This window comes from Scomber japonicus, chromosome 4 (genome assembly GCF_027409825.1).
Source record: "Scomber japonicus isolate fScoJap1 chromosome 4, fScoJap1.pri, whole genome shotgun sequence".
Lineage (NCBI taxonomy): Eukaryota > Metazoa > Chordata > Actinopteri > Scombriformes > Scombridae > Scomber > Scomber japonicus.
In genome coordinates this window covers 17,563,131-17,585,376 of record NC_070581.1, presented here as the reverse complement: position 1 = coordinate 17,585,376, position 22,246 = coordinate 17,563,131, and the positions used below count along the sequence as shown (strand labels likewise).

Genomic DNA, 22,246 nt, shown 5'->3' with positions numbered 1-22,246 from the left:
CTCTTTGTTGATTGAGGATTTTGGCGAATGGTTGTTTGATGACGTCCATTGAGGCTCAGTGTCATTTACAAACATGGAAAATCTCTTGCAGGGTCTCTGCCCTCAGCTGGAATGATGGATGCCTTTCCTGGCCTCTCTCAGTCACCGTTCTTTGACATGCGGTAGGACTAATGTGCATTTTACTTTTACTGTAGTATGTATTTTTGCAACAAATTGTATTGGAGACACAGTAAAAAAAGATCAATTTTTTCTTTAATTTTTCCAAATTAGAATGGATTGTTGTTCCTGATGTTGCCAGTTGTAAACCTTTCATTAAGACCGTATCTTCTCACATAATTTACAGGGACCGAGGAGGGCTGTTCAGTCCAGATGGGGGTGAGGAGAGCCCATGGGCTACTCCTTCAACCCCCGCAACTCCTTCCTCCCCACCAACCCCCACTGAGACCGAGGGTGATGGGCTGTCATATAACCAGCGTAGTCTCCAGCGCTGGGAGAAAGATGAGGAGCTGGGTGAACTCTCAACCATTTCCCCTGTGCTTTATGCCAATACCAACTTTCCCACTCTCAAACAGGACTACCCAGGTGTGTGTGGAAGAATTACTATACCAACATGTTTATCCTATTATAAGAAAAAACAGTCACGCTTTTTTCAAAGGGTAGGTTTATATCACTGTTGGATATTCAGAGGCTGTTTCATGTTTCCCCTGTCAGACTGGGCTAGTCGCTGTAAGCAAATCATGAAGATCTGGAGGAAGGTGTCAGCTGCTGACAAGGTTCCATATCTGGTAGGTTCTGTTTTTTTTCTTTTCTATTGTAAGTAAAAGATGGATTTATATTAACTTTACAATTGTTTCCTGCATTTCTGTTGTAACACAATTCCCTAACATGTAGTCAGTAATAGTAGGGTGAATACTTTTGGCTTTTCTGTGTTTAGTTATATGCTCCCTGGTGGCTTACAGCACTATTACTCTCGCCTCTATTCAGAAAGCCTCAAGGGATAAATGGCCAAACACAGAAATGCTGAAAACTGGTAACACAAATTTGAAATGAATGTCACAGTGACATCATCACTGGTGGGCACTGCTTGTTTACAACCCCAATGGGAAATTGGACATTAGCATTAGGTTCAGCCCACACAATGCATGATTTCTTTGCCCTGTTAACTAAAAATACACTTTTCAGTTTAACATTCTTATTTTAATATTACATTTTTTTTTCTGTAGCAAAAGGCCAAAGATAACCGGGCAGCTCAGAGGATCAACAAGGCACAGAAGGTGAGTTTTGTATTGTCAAGCTGCATGAACGTTACCGAATTAGAATCCTGCACAGCTGTTCATGTTTCCTCCTTACTCTCCTCTTATCACAGCAGGCAGAGAGTCAGGTGTGCAGGCCAGTCAAGATGGAGCCAGGGCGTGTAAAGGGAGAACGGCCCAATTTACACCTCCAGATCCCTCCACCTTCAGGCTCTACGTCCATCTCTTCCCAGCCCAGCTCTGCAGGAAGCCCATTTCCTTTCCCTCCAGATTCAGGATCATCTTCTGTCTTTTTCTCAGATGGACCTGTTAAGACCCCAGGGTCAGCTGAAATCCGGACAGATCCCTTAGCTAAGCTTCCTCCTCAGTCACCCCATTCTCACTCCCACCCAACCACACCCTTCTCCTATGCTGGGGCCAGCCCCTTACAGGCCTCTTCCTCAGGTTATTCCGCTTCCGGCCCACAGGGTCCTCCTCAGGGACGGCCAGCCAGTCTTGGCCCCTTTGACATGCAACCAGGAACTCCTGGAACCCCCAGACGGGCTCAGCAGGTTGACCCCTACTTCAGATCCCAGCTGCAGCAGCAACAGGGTCATTTACCACAATCACAGCAAGGCTCTCAAGAGTCCCTTGGACCTCCAGAAAGTCCTCATTCAAGAGGTACTGGGCTTGGGGAGTCACCTATCTTCTCACCAACCCACAATGCCCACTATGGAGACCCTTTCAGAACCCAGCAAGGAATGGGACGGCCAGAATATGGTTCATCCCCATCACCCTCTGCAGTGGCATCCTCACCTGCAAGCACAGGGCAGTACAGGGCTGATATGAGTGCACCTTCTCCTCGCTCCTCTGCAATTGGAAGATCTGACTTAGCCACTGGCTCCCCTGCAGGGATGCTGGAGTCTGGGGATGGTTTATTCAAGGCACCTATGACACCACGAATGCACCAAGGGGAAGGTGGGGCACTTCATCCTGGAGCTTCCCCTAGCCATCCCTCTGAAGGCTACAGGCAGTCTCCTTCTCACCCTTTTTCTGACCCTCACACTCAGCCACCATTAACTCCAAGACCGCAGTCAGGTGATAATTGTTCTCTTGGGCCCCAGAGACACCCTGTAGCGCAACAGGAACTATGCCCTAGAGTGCCCTCCAGCCCACAATCCCAGGGCAGCTCTCAGTCTCCCCACACTCCTGGTGGCCTCTCCAATGATGCTTACTCTGTCCAGTCTCCTGCTACCCCTCGTTTCCAGTCTCCAGACAATTGTTCTCAGCCACCTTCAAGACCACAATCTAGAGACGCTTTTGCTACTATCCACAAACCACCTCGTCCCATCTCTGTAGCCCCAGAGGGAACTACAAGTTTCAAAGGCTCACCTCATCCTAACCAACCACCCCCACCCCATCCCACCAACAGTTCCATAGGGGATCCTCTCTCTGGTAAATTGTCAGCACCTCCTCCCTTCAGCCGCAGCCCTAGCACGGGAGGCTTTCCAATAACACAACAGCAGAATCAGATGGTTCAGGGTCAGCTACAGCAACCACAGCCACAAACTCAACAGATTACAGGAACAGACAGCTTCAGCTCTAAGGGGCCACCTTCCTCTGGATCTCAAGAATTAACAGCTGGACGTCCTCCAGACACACCTCATCAGCCAGCTTTGCCAGTCACTCAAGAAATACCTGACATTTCAGCAGTGCAGGACCCTGCATTAGTGGGTCTTAGCCCCTCTGAGCTGGAGAAGCACAGACAGGTATTAAAATTGTTAGACGGGTCATCAGTCATTCTATGCAACTCCGAGATGTCATACTAATCAATTTTTTGTGTTCTTTAGCGCCAGAGACTAAGGGAATTCTTAATCAGACAACAAATGCAGAGAAACTCCATTAGACAAGAAAAGGAGGCGGCTGCTGCTGCTGCTGGCAGTGCATCTCCTGGCTGGTCTGGAGGAGAGATGGGTACCTTTCAACAAGACAAAGCCCACAGAGCACCACCACCTTATCCACAGGTACACACATTTAATAATATGACATAAAACTCACAAATGTAACATCTTGACAGCAGCTTAACGTAGCAATTAAGAAGATGTCTTTGTGTGGCCAGGGTTAAAGCCCAGCAGGTATGTGCTGAAAGGTTCATGAAAAAGAAACTGAACTACTTAATCAGAATCAGAATACTTTGTCATTGGACATTACTGTTCCAATGAAATTCTTGTGCAAAAACATAATTATGTACATGTGTCATCATATAAACAGTCAGTGTAGCTGCTACAGTCTGTATTGCACATTGTAGTATTGCACTTAAGTTAATAATTTAAAAGAGTCTATTCCTGTTTGTTTACAGTTTTGCCATTCTGCCTTCCCATCACTCAGAGAACCCTGTGTTTTTTCACTCGTGCTCCACAGTAGAGAAATGAGCTCATCCCCATTATCCACCATAGGCTAAAAACTCACCTTTTCAGATAACATCTGAACAGATATTTGCAGACAGTTTCTTTTAAAAATATATACTTTAGCGCTGAACAAGCCTTTAGTTGGTTGTTCAAAAGGGATAGGGACTATTCCTTTTTAGATTAACTCCTATGTGGTTTGAATGCACTTACTGTGAGTTGTTTTAGTCAAAATCCAAATTAATGTAATGTACTGCTCATGCTGTAATTGGACCTCTCTGTTCATCAGTGCAAGTTATGTGACAAAGTATTACAAGGAAATGGAATGATGCATTATCTATGTTTATCTGTTATTACTTCTTTTAGGAACGTGTTGCTGTCACTACTGCTGGGGCTCAGGCTACTGTGGTAGGAAAGATGCACATGGCTACTGGAGGCATGGAGGACAAGCTAATTCGCCCACCACCTACAGGAACCCCTGCCATCATGGATCCTAGTGCACTAAGGTAAGCAATTTATTTTAGTAGAATTGAAATTGGTGTGAAATAATAAAAGTTGATTCCTTTTCCACAACTAAAACCCCCTCCTCCACAATTGTTAAGGTGTGTTAAGACAGAAGGTGAAACAAAGTTTCATCCTGTGCCTTTCGTGCAAATTTGATAGCTGGACAGTTTGTTTATTCACACTTAACGGCCAATGTACCGACCTTACAGATGTTAGCTCTAAGTTAGCTAGCTATGGATGCACTGACAGTGTATGTGGTAGTGTGCCTGTGTGTGTTTGTAATATATAAGTACATTTTATATGTGCAGAGTTTGAACATTTCTGGAGGGGATCTTTAAATTCTTTTGTGCTTTTTTTTAATCTTTCAGGCCATCAGGGCCCACCAAACCTCAGGGCATGTTTGCCCGTCCACCATTCCCTCCTCAGTGGCAGGGCCAAGCTCCAGGTCCAAGGAGGTTCCCTCAGCCTGGCATGGAGGCTATGGGCGTAAGACACAATCTAAACCCTGCTGTCAACATCCAGGGTATGGAAGGCATGGGCAACCCTCACGCCATGATACCGGGACATGGTGGAGAGACTATGCAGCCTATGGGTCAGGGACCTCCACCACAGTTCATTGAATTGAGACACAACTCACAGAGGTTGCCCCTGCGACCCCAGTTTATGCCCCGTGGACCCCAGCCCAGACCACGTCTCTTTGTCTCACAACAAGAGATGGCAGCACCTTATGTACAGCAGCATCCTATCGCTCAAGCTGTTGGCATTCAAGCAGAGGGAGGCACTGACTCACAGTTGGGGTTACAGCAGGGTGGACTGTCAGTTTTATTGCCTCAGCAGTCTGCAGGCCCAGTAACACAACAGGCCCACCTGCAGCCTCAGGCAGCTACTTTGACTTCCAGCACTCCTAGCTCTGAGCAGCACCAGCTTCCACAACCAAACCTAGTCACAGAACCCCAGTCTACCACAGTGGAAAACAGTGAAGAACTGCCAGAGCCTGACCTTGAGGGGCTTGGGGATGCCACTGGGGATGGAGGTGTGGAGGATGAGGATGATTTGGCTCTTGACTTGGACCCAGACAAAGGAGATGATGACCTAGGAAACCTAGACAATCTTGAAACCAACGATCCACATCTAGATGATTTACTTAACAGTGATGAGTTTGACTTGCTGGCTTACACTGACCCTGAACTTGACCAAGGAGACCCTAAAGATGTCTTCTCAGACCAGCTGCGGTTGGTGGAAGCAGAAAGTGAAACACCTTCATCTTCCTCTGGATCTGTACTTGTTAAAGTGGAAGGGAAGCCCAAGGCAGAGCCAGGACAAAAGTCTCTCTCAACAACCCCTACTACTGCAAGTGGGTCTACCTCCCAACTGGCACCTTCGGTAGAAATTGCAGATATCTCTAAAGTCAAAGTTGAAGACAGAGGTCTGACCACTCAGCTACAGCCTGGACAGACTGTTGTGAAAGATGAAATGGGAGAAGCTGTGTCAATGCTTCTTGGTGGGACCACACCATCAGCCAAGCCTGCACAACCAGAAAACCAGTCAGCTTCACTCAGTTCTGTTCGATTAGGGGGACTTCCATACCCCTTGCCAGGTCAGGCTGATCCATCGCCTTTTCCTGCAGCTGCTCCACATGCAGATATTGGTGATGATCCTCTGGGGCTGCCTGACGTAGGTGGACAGCACTCCCCTGCTGTAGATTTGGCAAAGGTAGAAAGTTCTTTGGATGGTGAATTGCCTCTTCTAATACAAGATCTGCTGGAGCATGAGAAGAAGGAACAGCAAAAGCAACAACAGCAGCAACAGCTTAGCTCCCTCCACCAGGGAGCCATGGCACCTCATTTTCCTGGCCTCCCAAGTCAACAGCCAAACCCACAGGCACCTGGACAGATAATGCTACCACAACACCACCGCCCACCTACCCAAGGAATGATGGCTCAACCAGGGATGGTACCCCGTGCTCCACATATGTTGCAGCAGCAGCAAAGACTTATGGGTCCAGGAATGGTTCCTCCAGCTCACATGGCCATGGCCCAGCAGCAAGCCATGATGAGAATGGGGCAGCCAGTAATGCATGCAGGTCTCAGTCAACAACAGCAGCCACAACCAGTGGTTAAACAGCCACCTCTGGCCAACAATTTCTTCCCAGATAAGGGTAAGCCCTTTTGAGTTTTGTCTCTGTCATTAATCTTGGAAATGATGTTCTTCCCATGCTATATCAACAGATATCTTATTCTTTTATCGCAGATTTAGACAAGTTTTCTACTGATGTCATCATGGATCCCATTGCCAAGGCAAAGATGGTGGCACTGAAGGGTATCAAGAGAGTGTTGGCTCAGGATCCGATGGGTGGTCCCCCTGGCATTAACAGGTACTTTTAGTTGTTTAAACATTATATACCTAAGTTGGACATTTTTGCTCTCTATTTCAGTCCACTTTCATTTTCTAAAATCAATTTTTAGTTCATTTTTATATCCATATAAAACCCTGAATGGAAATTACAGAAATGTATTTAAAAAATATCTGTAAAACCAACATTGACATTGCTGCCACCCAGCAGAGAATGTGTCCACTCTAAAAACAGAAAATAGAAAGGAGGCTGACTAAAATGCTACAAGGGAAGTCATGAATGAAAATTAATATATACCAAGTCATAAGTGAAATCAAGACAAGTTCTATAGGGGTAGGGACCCGATGTCACAGGAAAGACCTTGCATTGTGTGGTTGCTTGGTGTGATGGCAGATGTTGAAAACAGGAAGTTTAGCTTGGTGTTGATGTTAACACCCACAATGATAACAGTTTTTCCCACAGAATCAGATTATGTTTGTGGTGGTAACTGATGGGGGGTGTGGTGAACAAATGGGTTACTGTTATGATTTTAGCATCTACTTAATAAAAATGCTGCTGTAGAAGACAAAAAAATTGAAACGTTCTTGTTTTAAAAACCATTGTCATCATTTGAGTATGGATATCTCAGTTTACTAGGTGCACTTGAATGCACCATGAAATATCACATGTTTTGCTGTATAAAGCAATGTAGATTTCAGAATTTACAAGGTGCACATGAATGCACCATGAAGTCACCTTTTTACAGTCTATGGTCAGCACTTTACAAACAATGTAGATGAACAATTGATCTTTAAGTCTTTGCCTTTTTGAGTGGATATATCGCAATCGCTGATGTGAGTGGAGGGTAAAAGCTCAGTGGAGGGTGTTTGTGTGCAGCGGGGCGGGGGGGGTGAATGAGTTGGTTCAAGTGTGTCTACGTCTGTTTGGGAGAATATCAGAGGAGAGCATGAAATCCAAGTGAGCATCTCCAAAAGTAGAAAATCAGTTTGTGGCAAAGATTTATTGCGTTGGACTGCTACAAATAAATGGATGTATGGGACCCTGAAACCCTGGATAATATATTTTGCCTCCTAATAATAGCTTGTTAAATGTTCTGTATATGTAGGTAGTTCAGCCACCTATGTTGTATAAATACAGACAGGTCAACGTGTAACTATTGCAAACTATATATACCATTTTTCAGTACACTGTGGGTATTGTTATACATTATATGTTTTGCTTTCTTTTAAGGCAACAAGTTTCTCTGCTTGCGCAGAGGCTGGCTTCTACTCCAGGCACAGATCCAAGTCAACTTTCGGCTGGACCTCCAAAGGTATTCTGTCTTGCTTTTAAGAAGTGATACATTTAATTCAATTTTATGTATTATATGGCTGATTTATTTAAGTGATTTCTTTTTGTGTTTAGGAGGGAGAAACAAGTGATCCCACCCAGTCAAGACCTAACCCTCCCCAATTTGTGCAAGGAATCATCAGTATGTTATATCGATGTTGACTTTACTAGAAATGTGTTTGGTTATTTGGACAATATATATTGCTTCCCCTTTAAACATGCCATGTGGATGTCTTAAATTACCCACTTTTGTTACAGATGATGCAGAACAGCACCAATATGAAGAATGGCTTCTTCATACCCAGCAGTTACTCCAGATGCAATTAAAATTTTTGGAGGAACAGATTGGAGTTCATCGCAAATCACGCAAGGCACTGTGTGCCAAGCAGCGCACTGCTAAGAAAGCTGGCAGGGAGTTTGCTGAGGCAGATGCAGAGAAACTCAAGTTGGTGACAGAAGAGCAGAGTAAAATTCAGAAACAGCTTGATCAGGTGTGTAGATTTTGGAGAATATGATTTGCTGCAGAAAACCTTATGCCATGTTTACTAATTTGTACACAGCAAAATTAATTGGTGTCTTGACATGCTAATTCATAATTGTTCATAATTATTCTGCTTTAGGTACGCAAGCAGCAGAAGGAGCACACCAATCTTATTGCAGAGTACAGAAGCAAGCAGCAGCAGCACCAGCAAGGCTCAGGTCTTCTTACCCCAGGTCATTCTGCCCAGGGCGGCCCACCTCACATGTTTCCCAAGATGCCCGCCCAGATGATGATGGGCCAACAGGGGACACCAGTAATGAGCCAGCACCCTGGCATGGTGCCCCAAGGTGGGATGCCTGTCAGGATGCCCCAAGGGCAGCCCTTTATTGGTGGAAACCAACCCCAGCTCCCTGCAGCTCTTGGAGCCAGTGGTGCCAGGGCCCCGGTTCCTCCTGGGGCTCCAACAGGATTCTTCCCGCAGGGACCTGGAATGCAGGGTGCAGATCCCAGGCTTCTCCAAGAAAGGCAGCTTCAACATAGGATGCAGATGGCAAAGCTCCAGCAACAACAGCAGCAGCAGCAGCAGCAGCAGGTGATGATGGGCCAGCAATCAATGCCACACCCAGGTCAACAGTCTGCCTTAATAGCTCAGCCACAGCCTGGTATAATGGGGAACCAACTTATTGCCCAACAGCAAGCAAACACTCAACAGGGGATGTTAGCCAATCAGGCCAATCAACAGAACATGGTGCAGGTTCCACAAGGAATGGTTGGAGGCCAGTCTGTTGGTCCACAGCCACAGAACCTTGTAGGAGGCCATCCCATTAACCATGCTCAAGCCATGATGGTAGCTCAACCAGGAATTATGGGGAACCAGCCAGTTGCACCACAACAACAACAGAGGCCTCAGCTGATTATGGGTCAGCATGGAATGGTTGGATCTCCAGGTCATCCGGGCCTCAGGGGTCCCCAGGTCCAGTTGACTCCACAACAACAGAACATTCTGGCCCAACGCATGCTCGCTTCACAACAGCAGCAACAGCAACAGCAACAGCAGAATGTTGTAAAGAATTTGGCCCACCTTCAGCAGCAGCAAATGGCACAGCAAAGACAACCAACACAATTGATCAGTCAGTCCAACCAAGAGCAAGGACGGCTCTCACAGCCTTCGACACCACAGATGGGTTCTTCACCTTCAGCAGGAAGTATGACGCCCCAGCCACAGGGATCTATAGACAGCCAAAACTCAGGTCCAAAAGAGGGTGGGATTCTTAGCCCTGATACACGAACGTCACCACAGCAAAGTGGACCATCCACCCCCAATCAGTTGCCCCAACATGTCTCTGCAAATGATCATCAAACTGACTTGGGTCGACAGCAGTTACAACAGCAGCAACATCAAAACCAGGTTTATATGACCCAACAACAACAGTCAAATCCTCAGTCTGAGCAACAATCAGGTTTGGTTGTAAACCAGCAGACTGGTGTGCTTCAGCAACAGCAGCAACAGATTCCACTCACTCTCCAGAGGCAAGGTTCAGTCAATGCTGAGAAGCCCAATGTGATGACCATTAAAGAGGAAGGAAAACCAACTGATTTCTTAGTTCAGCAGCAACAACAAACAGTTCAAAATGCCATGCAGCAGTCACAAGATCCCAGCGTCCAGCAGCAGATCATAGGACAGAACCATCCTGGACAGCCACAGCCTGTTGTGATGGGCCATAATCCACAACAGCAAGCCCTCATGGCCCAGCAGCAAAAACAACAGGCCATGATGGGCATGATTCGAGCCCAGCAGCAAGGGATGATGGCACAGAGGCCTGGGGTTCCACCTGGACAGATCCGCACCTCTATAAACATCCAGGCTATTATTGCTCAGAATCCTCAGCTCCGCAATCTTCCCCAAAACCAGCAGATACAGCATATCCAGGCCATAATTGCTCAGAGACAAGCCCAACTTCAACAGGGACAGATGCTGCGGATGTCAATGGGTCAAGGCCAGCACGGTCAGTTGAGGCCTCACATGCCACCTGGACAGGTGCCGCAAGTTGGGCAGCAGATGTCAAGGATGGACGGCCAGCAGATGCTGTATGGAGCCATGGGGAAGCCAGGAACAGTGGGCACTCAGCCACAGTCAGTCATGTTAGGCCAACAACCTAGTGTTGCTCCTCAGATACAGCAGGGGATGATGGTCCCTGGGCAACAACAGCCGCAAGTAGGGGAGATGATGCAGCAACATATTATAAGAGGCCAGGTACCAGTGCCACGGTCCCCCATGGACCAGGGTCGTATGGTAAGGCCAACATCTCCACGCCAGCCATTAGCCAACTCGCCGGGGGATCCACAACGGCACACATTCAACCAAGCTATGGGGATGCGCCCACCCACTCCCAACCAGAACCAACAACAAGCTCTAATGGCAGCTGCAGCAAGCCGCATGCAGGGCTCTCCATCCAATGCATATTCTCCAAGAGGTCCCTTCGGCATGAGCCCAGTCCATCCAGCCTCACCCCATTCATCTAATGTCTCTTCACCTTCCATAGCTGACAGCAGGGCTGGAAGGGGGAGTCCATACAGCCAAGTCAAGGTATCTCCGCTCAGGTCACCTGGAACCAAGAGTCCAATTGATTGTCCAGGACTAAAAGTAGAAACTCAGACCTCAGGCAATGAAACAGCATCAGTTATTCCCAATGGGCCACAGAAAGGACTTAATGTTCAGCAACAGTCACCCCAGGTAACAGAGAGCCATTTTCTTCACACACAACAAGGCTCTAGAGAGGGGGATCTATGCAAGATGAACCTGCAGAGCATTAAACAGGAACCAAGGGAGTTTCGGTGTGATGGTGCAGGAGAGGGTGCTGAGAGTGCAGGTCCTATAAAGCGAGAAGTAACAGGCGACATGGTTACTTCTGGGAACAACACTTGCTTTATTAATGCTGGAGACCCTGGGGCTCAAGGCACTAGATCTGAGACTGGACAGCAACTACTACAGAAACTCCTGAGAACTAAGAATCTTCAGGTTGGTGCTCAGAGGCCTCCTGAAGGCATCCATAATGAGATCAATGGCCACATCAACAGTAAACTAGCAATGCTGGAGCAAAAACTTCAAGGGACTCCACGCAACATGGAGGTATGCTGTATTTTACTGCATTCTTTGTTTTTGTTCACATGTTTTATTTGTAGGGAAACAACGTTTCATTTATTCTCTTGAATCTTATAGGACTTGCAGTCTATAACAAAAAGGGCCCCCGTACAAAAGCCAAAACGCTCTAATAAGGCAGCTGGAGACCGTGGACCTAACTCACGGAAAAAAAATAAGAAGGAAGAAGTTGGAAAAAGTGCTGAAGCCTTGATTAAACAACTCAAACAGGTAAATGGATAAGCCAAATTATTTTCTTAAATGATGTATGTCATTGATTATTTTTAAATAATGAGTCATCATTCTGCATCATGTAGACTAATGGATATTTACCTTTCAGGGTCTCTCTCTGCTGCCCCTAATGGAACCTTCCATCACTGCTAGTCTGGATCTTTTTGCCCCTTTTGGAAGCAGCCCAGCAAATAGAAAAGCTCAGCTCAAAGGATCTTTTGGAAATGCAATGCTGGATAATATTCCAGATTACTATACTCAGTTACTCACTAAGGTATAACCAAGCTACAACATGTACCCATGGTTAACAATATTTTGTTGTTTATTAATGCTACTTCATAAACAGTTGTTTTAAGAGCATATTGTTTTGTGCCTTCAGAGCAATCTCAGCAACCCACCGACACCCCCATCCTCCCTCCCACCTACGCCTCCACCTTCTGTACAGCACAAGCTGCTCAATGGAGTGACTCCTGGGGAGGAGCTGTCTGAGGGTCAGAAAGAAACCGAGCCAGCAGACGTGCCAATGGGTAAACACTGAGAGATTTGGCATGAATATTTGTCTGAAATCTATCTGCAGTTGTCCAGTAATTGGATTCTTAATATTCTACAAACTTTCCCTGCAGATTCTGTCACAGAAGAGGTGAAAAGTGTAGACATTCTAGCAGCTCTCCCCACCCCACCACATAACCAGAACGAGGACATCAGGTACAGCAGGAGAAGTGTCAGAGTTCTTTGTCAACCAGAATACATGGGTTTGTTATTGTTGACTGGCTATGAACGTAGGAAATATCTTTTTGACAGGATGGAGAGTGATGACGAGGATGCCCCAGAAAGCATCATCCCTGCGTCATCCCCTGAGAGTAATGTGGGAGATGAAACGCCACGTTTCCCTCACCTGCGGGAACCTAAAGAGGAGGAGACGGAGAGAGCAATATCCCCCATCATCCCACTCATTCCTCGAACTGCCATCCCAGGTAAAAATGTGCTCCCCAGAAACGACAGCAATATTTTCAAACATTTGAGCATGTTATGGCAAAATGTATTCTGAAGGTGATTCTGATGCATTATGTTTAAACTGGAAGGTGAATTTTCACATTTTTCTCTCTTGTAGCATTCCCAGAAAACAAACCATTCGAAGGAGCTGACAGCAAGGCAGTTTCCACATCCAACCACTGGGATAAGGCCAAGAGTAACGAGGTGTCTGTTACCTTCACATTGTCCTCTGCTGCAGCCAAGGTACTAAGCCATGACATAATCACACCCTGTTTAATACTTCTTTATCTTAATCCAAAGGTGACAAAAACTTGAAATGACTATTTTCCAGAAACTGAACCATGTGATGATGGCCATGGCCCAGCTACTCAAGATAAGGATGCCAGTTTCTTATGAGGTGACTTTCCCTACCCCAAACTCTGACATGCCTGGAGTGGATGGGTCTGGAAAAGGACCTGGGCAGTCAGGTATGCATTTAGAAACTATTGTTAATTTGGATACTGGTCTGTTCTGTTGATGGTATTACAATGTTTATCATATACACTACCAGTCAAAAGTTTGGACACACTTTCCCATTGTATGAGAAAGTTAGTCCAAACTTTTGACTGGTACTGTAGGTCACAACAACATGTGAGTTTGAGTCAGAACCTTTTTCATGTCACTCTGCAGCACTAAATCATACAGTTCTACATGAAAATATATTGAAGGGAACAAAATGTCTTAGGCTGCTATCAGACTAAAGCCTGATTTGCACCTCCAAAAAATCCTAACTATGCGTCACGGCAACGTGGACCGCAAGGGCTGTGATTGGTCCTGTCAAAACGTCAGTTCCTCCGGCAGTTGCTTTTATTTTTTGCTCTCATTATTAATAATGAACAAAAGTTTTGTGTTTTCTGTTATTAGCGCACATAGCACAATGCTACATGCTACTGTGACCGGAAGATAAACAAGGATATAGATAGAGACTCCCCTGAACCACACACACACACACAGTCACACCCCCTAGCAACGCGTGCCCTCTACGCAGAACTTCGAAAGGTCAATGACAGTGCTAGGGTCTGTGGTGGTAGGGGTGTGTTGTTTGAAGTACCAGTGATACCATGAAATACAATTCAGGAAGTCTAGTGGAGTTGGAGTTACAGATTAATGCATTTAAGGACTTACCAGAAGCCAAAACGCTGCAAAGTGACTTGTAAAACTCACAGACAGGATTTTACATATCTGGAAAGTGGCAGCATATGTTTTATCTTTCATCACAATTATTATGAGGTAAACAGCCATTTACAGAGTGCACGTTATAAAATAATCCATCAGTAGTGTGCGCTTGTGCTTTTATGTGATTGGCCAACACAGCATGACCTCTCGTTGCATTCTGACAAAAGTTGATTCCGGTTCAACTTTTTACTGAATGGCCGCTGTGGTCTTTTGCTCAGCCCTATGCAGTCCCCACTTCTGCAGTGTAAATGCACTGCTCCCATTCACATGAATGAGAGGGCTGATGTTTTTCACTCACTGCCAGATTTGATCCGAACACAGCCATAGTCTGGACTTTTTGTAGGCTGTTGTGATGCTCACATCCTGTTCTCTGAGCATGTGAGTTGTGTGGAGTTCAAAAACAAAATATATCCCTGTGGTAAAGTGAATACACTGCAAGGGGTGCAAGGGGGACATATGTGAATGTATTGCTCTCGAACATGACTGCAAGACTTAAGTTTATTAATCCATAAATTAAGACTAATGCTAAGATGTTAATGCTTTTCAGGGGCTCTGTGTGTAAAGGATGGTGCTTCACCCAGTCAGGATGACTGGTTAAGGCAATTCGATGTGTCTCTACCAGGCTGTACATTGAAGAAACAGGTGGACATTCTGGCACTCATAAAACAGGTCAGTCATTACAAATCTCTGGAGAACTATGACTACTGAAGAATGTATTATATGCATTATATACATTAATGTATATATGTGTATGTATGTATATATGTATGTATGTGTATACACACACACACACACACACACACACACACACACACACACACACACACACACACACACACACACACACACCTCATATGTTCTGTTCCTGTTTCTCAGGAATTCCCAGAGAATGAAGACAAACCAGTCCAGCACTGTTACACAACCAAGGTAAATGACTTGGATGTGCGCCACCTTCCAATCATACCAGTGGAAGAATCTCCACCTCCATCACCGTCCCCTCCACATCCTTCCCCATCTGCCGCAGCTCCAATTAGTGAAGTCGAACCTTCCAAAAAATCTGCTTCTCCATCGCCCTCACCCTCCAGTCCTGTCAATATCCAGATCAAGATTGAGGCTGAGGATGTTGAACTTCCTTCTGATCCTGCTCAGCCAACTGATGTCACAGAGTCTGAAGTTGCTGCTCCAGAGACAGTCACTGACCCAGTAACTTCCTCTGAAGTTCCTGATCCTACTTCTGAGACTGAAAATAATCTGAGTCCTGTTGCCAAGGAGGAGGACTTGGTCACTGATCCAGCACAGCCTCCTAAAGATTCTCCCAACACCATGGAGTCTTCCCCTAAAGCTATCAAGCAGCGCAGGCCTCTCTCCCCTGATGAGGAGGTGGTACACCCCAAAGTGAAAAAATGGAAGGGGATTCGCTGGAAGCGTCTTCAGATTGTCATCACAATACGTAAGGGTGGGTCTAAGAAAGAGAACAGCCGTGAGGTGGCTGAGCTGATGGAACGCTTGCGCATTACTCTACGACCAGACAGGTTGCCTCGGGATAAACGTAAGTGCTGCTTCTGCCACGAGGAAGGTGATGGAGCCACAGATGGGCCTGCACGCCTGCTTAACATTGATGTGGACCTGTGGGTGCACCTCAACTGTGCCCTGTGGTCCACAGAGGTATATGAGACACAAGGGGGTGCCCTCATCAATGTAGAGGTAGCCCTGCGTCGTGGATTGCGGACTCTGTGTGCATACTGCCAGAAAACAGGTGCCACCAACAGCTGCAACAGACTGCGTTGCCCAAATGTCTACCACTTCGCCTGTGCAATCCGGGCACGCTGCATGTTCTTCAAGGACAAGACAATGTTGTGCACCCAGCATAAGCTGAAGGGCCCCAGTGAAGACGAACTTAGCACATTTGCTGTTTTACGGCGTGTCTACATTGAGCGTGATGAGGTGAAGCAAATTGCCAGTATCTTACAGCGAGGCGACCGCATCCACCTTTTCCGTGTCGGTGGTCTCATCTTTCACGCGGTTGGCCAGTTGCTACCATCCCAAATGAGCAACTTCCACTCACCCACTGCCATCTTCCCTGTTGGGTATGAGGCCACACGCATCTACTGGAGCACGCGTGTACCCAACAAGCGATGTCGCTACCGCTGCCGCATCAGCGAGAATGAAAGTCATCCCCTGTTTGAGGTGCGCGTTCTGGAGCACGGCATGGAGGATTTACAGTACCGTGACGCTACTCCAGATGGTAAGCACTAATATACTGTTCCCACTCTACGTTGTATGGAATCTCTCAGTTGTGGTGTATTTCTCCACTTACGATAACTCTCTTAACCACTGACTGAATTAATTCACCATCTTTGTCTGTAGGGATCTGGAACCGGGTTGTCCAGCAGGTGGCTAAACTCCGAGATGACTCATCCATGTTGAAGCTGTTCACTGAACATGTCAAAGGAGAGGAGATGTATGGCCTCACAGTTCATGCTGTCATGCGTATCACTGAGTCGGTAAGAGTTTGCTAAGAATTAGCAGCAGGAAAAAGTCACACATTCTTTTTTTTTTTTTTTTCTTTTTTTTTTTTAAACATGATTTTTGTTACTTTGTTGTGTTTTAGTTGCCTGGAGTGGAGAACTGCCAGAACTATGTATTTCGATACGGCCGTCACCCACTGATGGAGCTCCCTCTCATGATCAATCCTACCGGCTGTGCTCGCTCTGAGGCCAAGGTTGCCACACACTGCAAGAGGTAAGGGACAGTATGAAAGTAATAGAGATGTGGAGGGAAGCTGAAACTTTTTTTTCATTATGTTGAAAAAGCAAGATGCTCATTTATTAAAGTCACCCTCCACTCAAAAATGTGTTTTGCTTCTTGTCGCTACAGTTGAATGTTTGAGCTTCACTGTATAGCATGATGTGTGTGTGCAGAGTTTGATACTCAAAGGCTGTTTTCACATTCATCTGCTGAAAGTGGAAAGTTTCTCTGTGCTCATTGAAAAATACTTTGGAAGTCAATCGTAGTCTAATATTCAACACTATTCAAGGTGTGGAAATTTTGAAGCCTTCAGTGCACAAACATTGAAAATGGACTTCTCAGTGAAGTAGGAGACATCTTTTGTCAGCAGTTAAACTTTTGAGATGATTATTTGCATATTCATACTTTCTGGGATTTGTAATGAGGGAGCAGATGTAGATGTCAAGGATTATAACTTAACCTTTAACTATCATACACAAATAATTACTCAGAGAACATGTTGGGAGGGGATCTTTCATATTTGTATTTGACTTTCTGGACTTCCCCCTACCCTAAATATGTTAAAAAAAAAAAAAAAAATCTGTTTATGATAATATTTACACCCAACACAGTTGTTTTCAAAAAAGAATGAGACGTTGAGACCATCCCCTGCTCTCCCATTACAGTCACACTACCCTCTCTTGAGCAAAACAAACAAAAACCAAATAGACAATGAATACCCACTCTCTTTTTCTTTTCTTAGGCCACACACCTTAAATAGCACCAGTGTGTCAAAGGCCTACCAAAGCACCTTCACTGGGGAGCTCAACACACCATACAGCAAGCAGTTTGTCCACTCCAAGTCCTCCCAGTATCGGCGCCTGAAGACTGAGTGGAAGAACAACGTGTATCTGGCTCGATCCCGCATCCAAGGCTTGGGTCTGTACGCTGCCAAGGATCTGGAGAAGCACACCATGGTCATTGAGTACATCGGTACCGTCATACGCAACGAGGTGGCCAATCGCAGAGAGAAGATCTATGAGTCGCAGGTATGTCACTCGAAAGCATAAAGTACACAAGCAGCATTTTTCTGGAGTTATGCACCAAAAAACAAAGTTGAAAATCTTTCAGGGTGGGGACCAACAAGGTATTTATGTCTGTGAAAAGTTTACATTTAAATTTGGAAAGTATACATCAACCTTTTTCTGTTGTCTTTCTCTAACTTAGAACCGTGGGATCTACATGTTCCGCATCAACAACGAGCAGGTGATTGATGCCACTCTGACCGGTGGCCCAGCTCGGTAAGTATTGATTATGAATTGGTTGCCCTAATAGTAAACCATTATGTGTGAGTTGTTGTTTGTTTTTGGTTTTTTATTCACCTTTTTTCCTCTCTTTTCCAGCTACGTCAACCATTCCTGTGCCCCCAACTGTGTTGCAGAGGTTGTAACATTTGACAAAGAAGACAAGATTATCATCATTTCCAGTCGCAGGATCCCCAAGGGAGAAGAGGTGCGGTGCTTTAGAAGACCACTATTCAGTCTTATACATCCTTTTAATTTAGCTACTTTTTGAATGTTTTTGAAGCGCCAGCTAAGTTGATTTTTTTTTTTTTTTTAATCTAAGCCTTTAATGCTTCATTTCTTTATTCTAGCTGACCTACGACTACCAGTTTGATTTCGAAGATGATCAGCACAAGATCCCTTGCCATTGTGGAGCCTGGAATTGCAGGAAGTGGATGAACTAACAAGGAGAAAGACAAAAAAAAAAAAAAAGGATAATTCCCCTCTCACTGGTGCCAGAACACTCCTGCGCCAAAGCCTTTGAATCTTACATAGCCAGTGCATAAGCTGTTCTGAAAGATGTGGAGGAAGGCTGGCCTCCATCATTGAAAGACTAAAGCATTGACATCTGTAGCCAAAGGTTTGAAGAGCATTAATCAATAAAAGCACCCGACCACCTTCACCAACAGCAGCTTTGATGGTGGGCCTAACTTTCATGTTTGGACTATCCTTTTCCTCAGCCAAAACCCTTTCCCCCTTCGACTGTTCTCAATAAGCTTACAGTGGCTGGAAAACAATCCTCAACATCTACCAAATGATTCTGACCCTCTGATCTCAATACTCATAGCGCTGAGCTCACCTGGAGCTTCGACAAAAAGCCATTTTAAAATACTAAGAATGAACTAATAATGCATTTTTATGTTTTAAGTCGGACCTATTTCCTGTCCCACCCGACCACACCTCCCCCCTCACCTCCCAGAAAAAGGCACTTTCCCCATCAAGTCATCAATGAAGACAACACGGATATTGGCTAGCTAGACAATCTTGATGTGGCTCTGTGTAAGAACTGCATATGATCGATGGAAAAAGTTAATATAACATTTAAGATGCTATTGATCTGTGGCTCCAGAGGCACCAGATGTTCTGACTGCGTGGAGTCCTAAGGTGGGTTAGTTGGACCCAGTCTACCTCATTGATTTAGCGGGAAGTGACTGCTTTGTATAAATAATAAAAAAAAAAAAACTGTTAACTGCTACTGTGGAACAGGGGGGGGAAAGGGGGAATGTTTTTATGGGCTTAGCCTTCTCGGACAAGCAGGGAATCTTAAGCAGCAGGTTTGCTCTATCTACTCTATGCTGATGATGATTTACAATAATGAGCCAACATAATTATTATTCATGAATTATTTATACAGAGGAAATATATGTCAGTTTTGATAAGATATTGCATTAAAATCACAATCAGAAGCTTAGCGGGTGTCCTGTATGCCACCAAATCATCCTGGACATTGATGTAGCTTTTCTTTTTCCTTTTTTTTTTTTTTTTTTTTTTGCTTTTTATTTATGCGTCTAAAAAAACCATGCTATTAGCTGTGTGAAAGCACAAGAACATCCACCTTTTTTAAGTTGCTTAAGACAGTAATGGTGTGAGTGAATGGCTCTAGGATTTACAGGACACTTGGCCTTTTTAAGAAGACTATGAAGTCCCGAAATTTAACCAACTACACATTTGCTTGTTGCTTCATACATTGAAGTTCCACTTGTTGAAAAACCAGCCGGTGGATGCATGACTACTGTCCCATTTTTGATGCTTTTTATTCCCCAACAACTCAAATCTTTTCACAACTCAACCTTAAACTTTGAATCATGCCTCTTCCTATCTGTATTATTTAGTGGACTGTTGTTAAACTTTACTGTAGTAAGTCTTCCTCTGCCTGAGTACAGCCTGCAGTGTTTCTACTCCCCCCCCCCCCCTGTAGTGTGCTTTTTCTAGTGCTGGTACTGTCCTCTCGAGGCTGAACTGACGGCAGGGAAAGACTTATTGGATAAAAGGGCATTTGTTTTCATTTCTATGTAAGATGAATGAAAAAAAAAAAGTCTTTAAAGGGAGCTTTACTAAAACTCCACCTTCCCATACTACTTTATTTCCTCCTTCCCCTAACCTAAGACCTCACATGATTTAAAAATGCAAAATTGTACAAACTGTATATATAGTATATGCATTAGGGGGACAGCAACTCTTTATCCAGCCCCTTTGTAATCAATAAAGTCAAAAAGTGTAGAGAAATAAAATTGAAGAAAAAAAATCTACCACTGGATATCATTTTAACAAAGATAAAGCTGTATATAAATATAAATATATGTAAAATGGCAAACTAATATCTTTATGTATATGAACCAGAGTGTTTTGCATTTACCTGTTTTTCTATTAGTGTTTTTTGCTATAAGCTCTCAGAGACAAGTTTGTTAAAATAGGTATGAGAAAATGTCTGGTCTTCTCCAATCACTTTGCGATGAGAAGCCGCGGTAACTACAAAACTGTTTGCGAAAGGATTCATGTGGAGAGTCGTTAATTAGACATGAAAATCACTTCTTGCATAAAACAGTACAATGGTGCATAGCATTTGTATTTATGTAATATTGTTCGTGTTTTTTTTTTTTCTTTTTATTTATGCTACTGCTTGTCGATTACCAAAACCTGTCCCTTAATTGGTTACAATTGGATTAATATACTCTTGAATGGAAAATCTTGAATTCCCTAGAATATTGTTAGTGTTTTGCTTTTTTATATCTTCCTTATAGAAGTGAATGTGTTGGTAAACCTTGTGAAATGGTTACTTGGCCTAATGTATGTTATGATGTAATACTCAAAGTTAATCCCATACTTAACCTGGTAATGAATTGCACTCTGATAGTATAATGGAGAACTTCTCTAAAGTGGTAGATATTGATCAAGTATCCGAAGCAGTGATATATATATTTTTTCGTATGTTTCTATTTCAAGGGAAGACCATAACGAGACATTATGCCGCTCACTGGATTTTAGCCTGAATAATTTTTAACTTCTCAATCTTAATTTAAGTTCTCTGCATATCTTATAATTTAATAAAAGTTTGCTCAAAATTGAAGGTTTTTTTTAACCTCACCTACTTTTTAAAAAGATGTTGCATCTGTACAGCAGAGATACTTTTAGGGAATATGAATAAATATAATGATCATTTTTAATTGTATGTGGCATGTTTTGTATGGATATTATTTTGAATTGTACATATTTTTTTCAGGACGCCAGAGGTTGCATCTCTTTATATACAGCTTTCCACTCCCTCTCCCTATCATCTTCTTTCTTTGTCTGCTTTTGTTTCTTGTAAAAGGAAAATAAAATGCATTTTAAATATGTGCTTATTTTACCTTTTTTTTAATAGATACAAGAAGTTTATTTTTTGGTTTTGGAAATAGTTTAAAAAGGGTTTGCAAGTGTGAGATTGCAGACATCCTTTCAGACAAAGTTTACAGAAAGCCGCCTCCCTCCTGCCTAACTGCTTAGTTTCACTCTGACTTTTGATTGCAGATACATAAGTCATAAGTAAAGCATTAGTTTCTGGTAAAAACTAAAATTCCCCCAAACTACTTTATCTTTAACTGAATCACAGGAGTTCAGGTTTCTACATGGTCTCCTTATACTAACTTATGTAGTATTTTTTCACTTCCTTTCACACCTCTGGGAAGGCACACCACCCATTTTGAAAACCTCTCGTTTAAAAAATGGTCTAAAAAAAACAAACTTAGTTACCACATAATTCATTTCTCGTGGTTCTTCAAATGGCCTTTATAAAGTGTTTTCTGGGTTGTCATGGAGATGGCTCCCTTGTCCAAGTGACCCAATTATTAAACTCTGGTAAGGTGTCAACAAGGCCACAAGATGTAGCTAAAAGCTCCCGAATAAAATCCAGCAAACAGACCATGAGATTTTTTTTTTTTTTTTTAAATCAAGGATTCGAGGTTTAAACAACGGTCTGATTTCACAGTTGAGGCTCAAAGCACGCACACGAAAGAATATGAAAAAAAATGGATTCTGGATCAAAAGCTATTTGATAGCTCTAAAATACTGCGTGTGTTACATACGTACAATCCAATGTATGTTGGATGTTTTTTGGTTATATTAAGTACAGGCTACATTCTGGCATGCTGAACTTGTGACCTTTCTAAATCTGGAGGCAGCCGTTGACAATGAAAATTTCCTGACACCCTGAGAAAGCAGCACGGTTGGAGTCAGAGATAAGAAAAAAAGGAATTTATTGTATATCATCTATATACACTTTTTGAAGGTATTCTGAAAAGATTTGCACATGTTTTTT

General features: G+C 44.0%; 1 protein-coding gene across 2 annotated transcripts in view; it reads left to right on the top strand.

Annotated features, from left to right (window-relative positions):
• The window catches only part of kmt2d (lysine (K)-specific methyltransferase 2D), a 34,592-nt gene extending 13,318 nt beyond the window's left edge, over positions 1–21,274 (top strand). For both annotated transcript variants that reach the window (XM_053316954.1, XM_053316953.1), the window contains 28 exons: positions 92–161; positions 344–582; positions 712–785; positions 1,224–1,274; positions 1,367–3,001; positions 3,083–3,256; positions 4,004–4,143; positions 4,510–6,299; positions 6,392–6,515; positions 7,725–7,806; positions 7,899–7,965; positions 8,082–8,314; positions 8,444–11,434; positions 11,525–11,674; positions 11,784–11,948; positions 12,054–12,201; positions 12,298–12,379; positions 12,476–12,648; positions 12,786–12,910; positions 12,999–13,134; positions 14,430–14,551; positions 14,759–16,127; positions 16,250–16,386; positions 16,494–16,624; positions 17,373–17,658; positions 17,837–17,910; positions 18,013–18,121; positions 18,264–21,274. In XM_053316954.1, coding sequence (XP_053172929.1) covers positions 92–161; positions 344–582; positions 712–785; positions 1,224–1,274; positions 1,367–3,001; positions 3,083–3,256; positions 4,004–4,143; positions 4,510–6,299; positions 6,392–6,515; positions 7,725–7,806; positions 7,899–7,965; positions 8,082–8,314; positions 8,444–11,434; positions 11,525–11,674; positions 11,784–11,948; positions 12,054–12,201; positions 12,298–12,379; positions 12,476–12,648; positions 12,786–12,910; positions 12,999–13,134; positions 14,430–14,551; positions 14,759–16,127; positions 16,250–16,386; positions 16,494–16,624; positions 17,373–17,658; positions 17,837–17,910; positions 18,013–18,121; positions 18,264–18,356 — 10,970 coding nt within the window. In that variant the 3' untranslated portion in view covers positions 18,357–21,274. The remainder of the gene's footprint in view (positions 1–91; positions 162–343; positions 583–711; positions 786–1,223; positions 1,275–1,366; positions 3,002–3,082; positions 3,257–4,003; positions 4,144–4,509; positions 6,300–6,391; positions 6,516–7,724; positions 7,807–7,898; positions 7,966–8,081; positions 8,315–8,443; positions 11,435–11,524; positions 11,675–11,783; positions 11,949–12,053; positions 12,202–12,297; positions 12,380–12,475; positions 12,649–12,785; positions 12,911–12,998; positions 13,135–14,429; positions 14,552–14,758; positions 16,128–16,249; positions 16,387–16,493; positions 16,625–17,372; positions 17,659–17,836; positions 17,911–18,012; positions 18,122–18,263) is intronic.
• Positions 21,275–22,246: the final 972 nt, after the last annotated feature.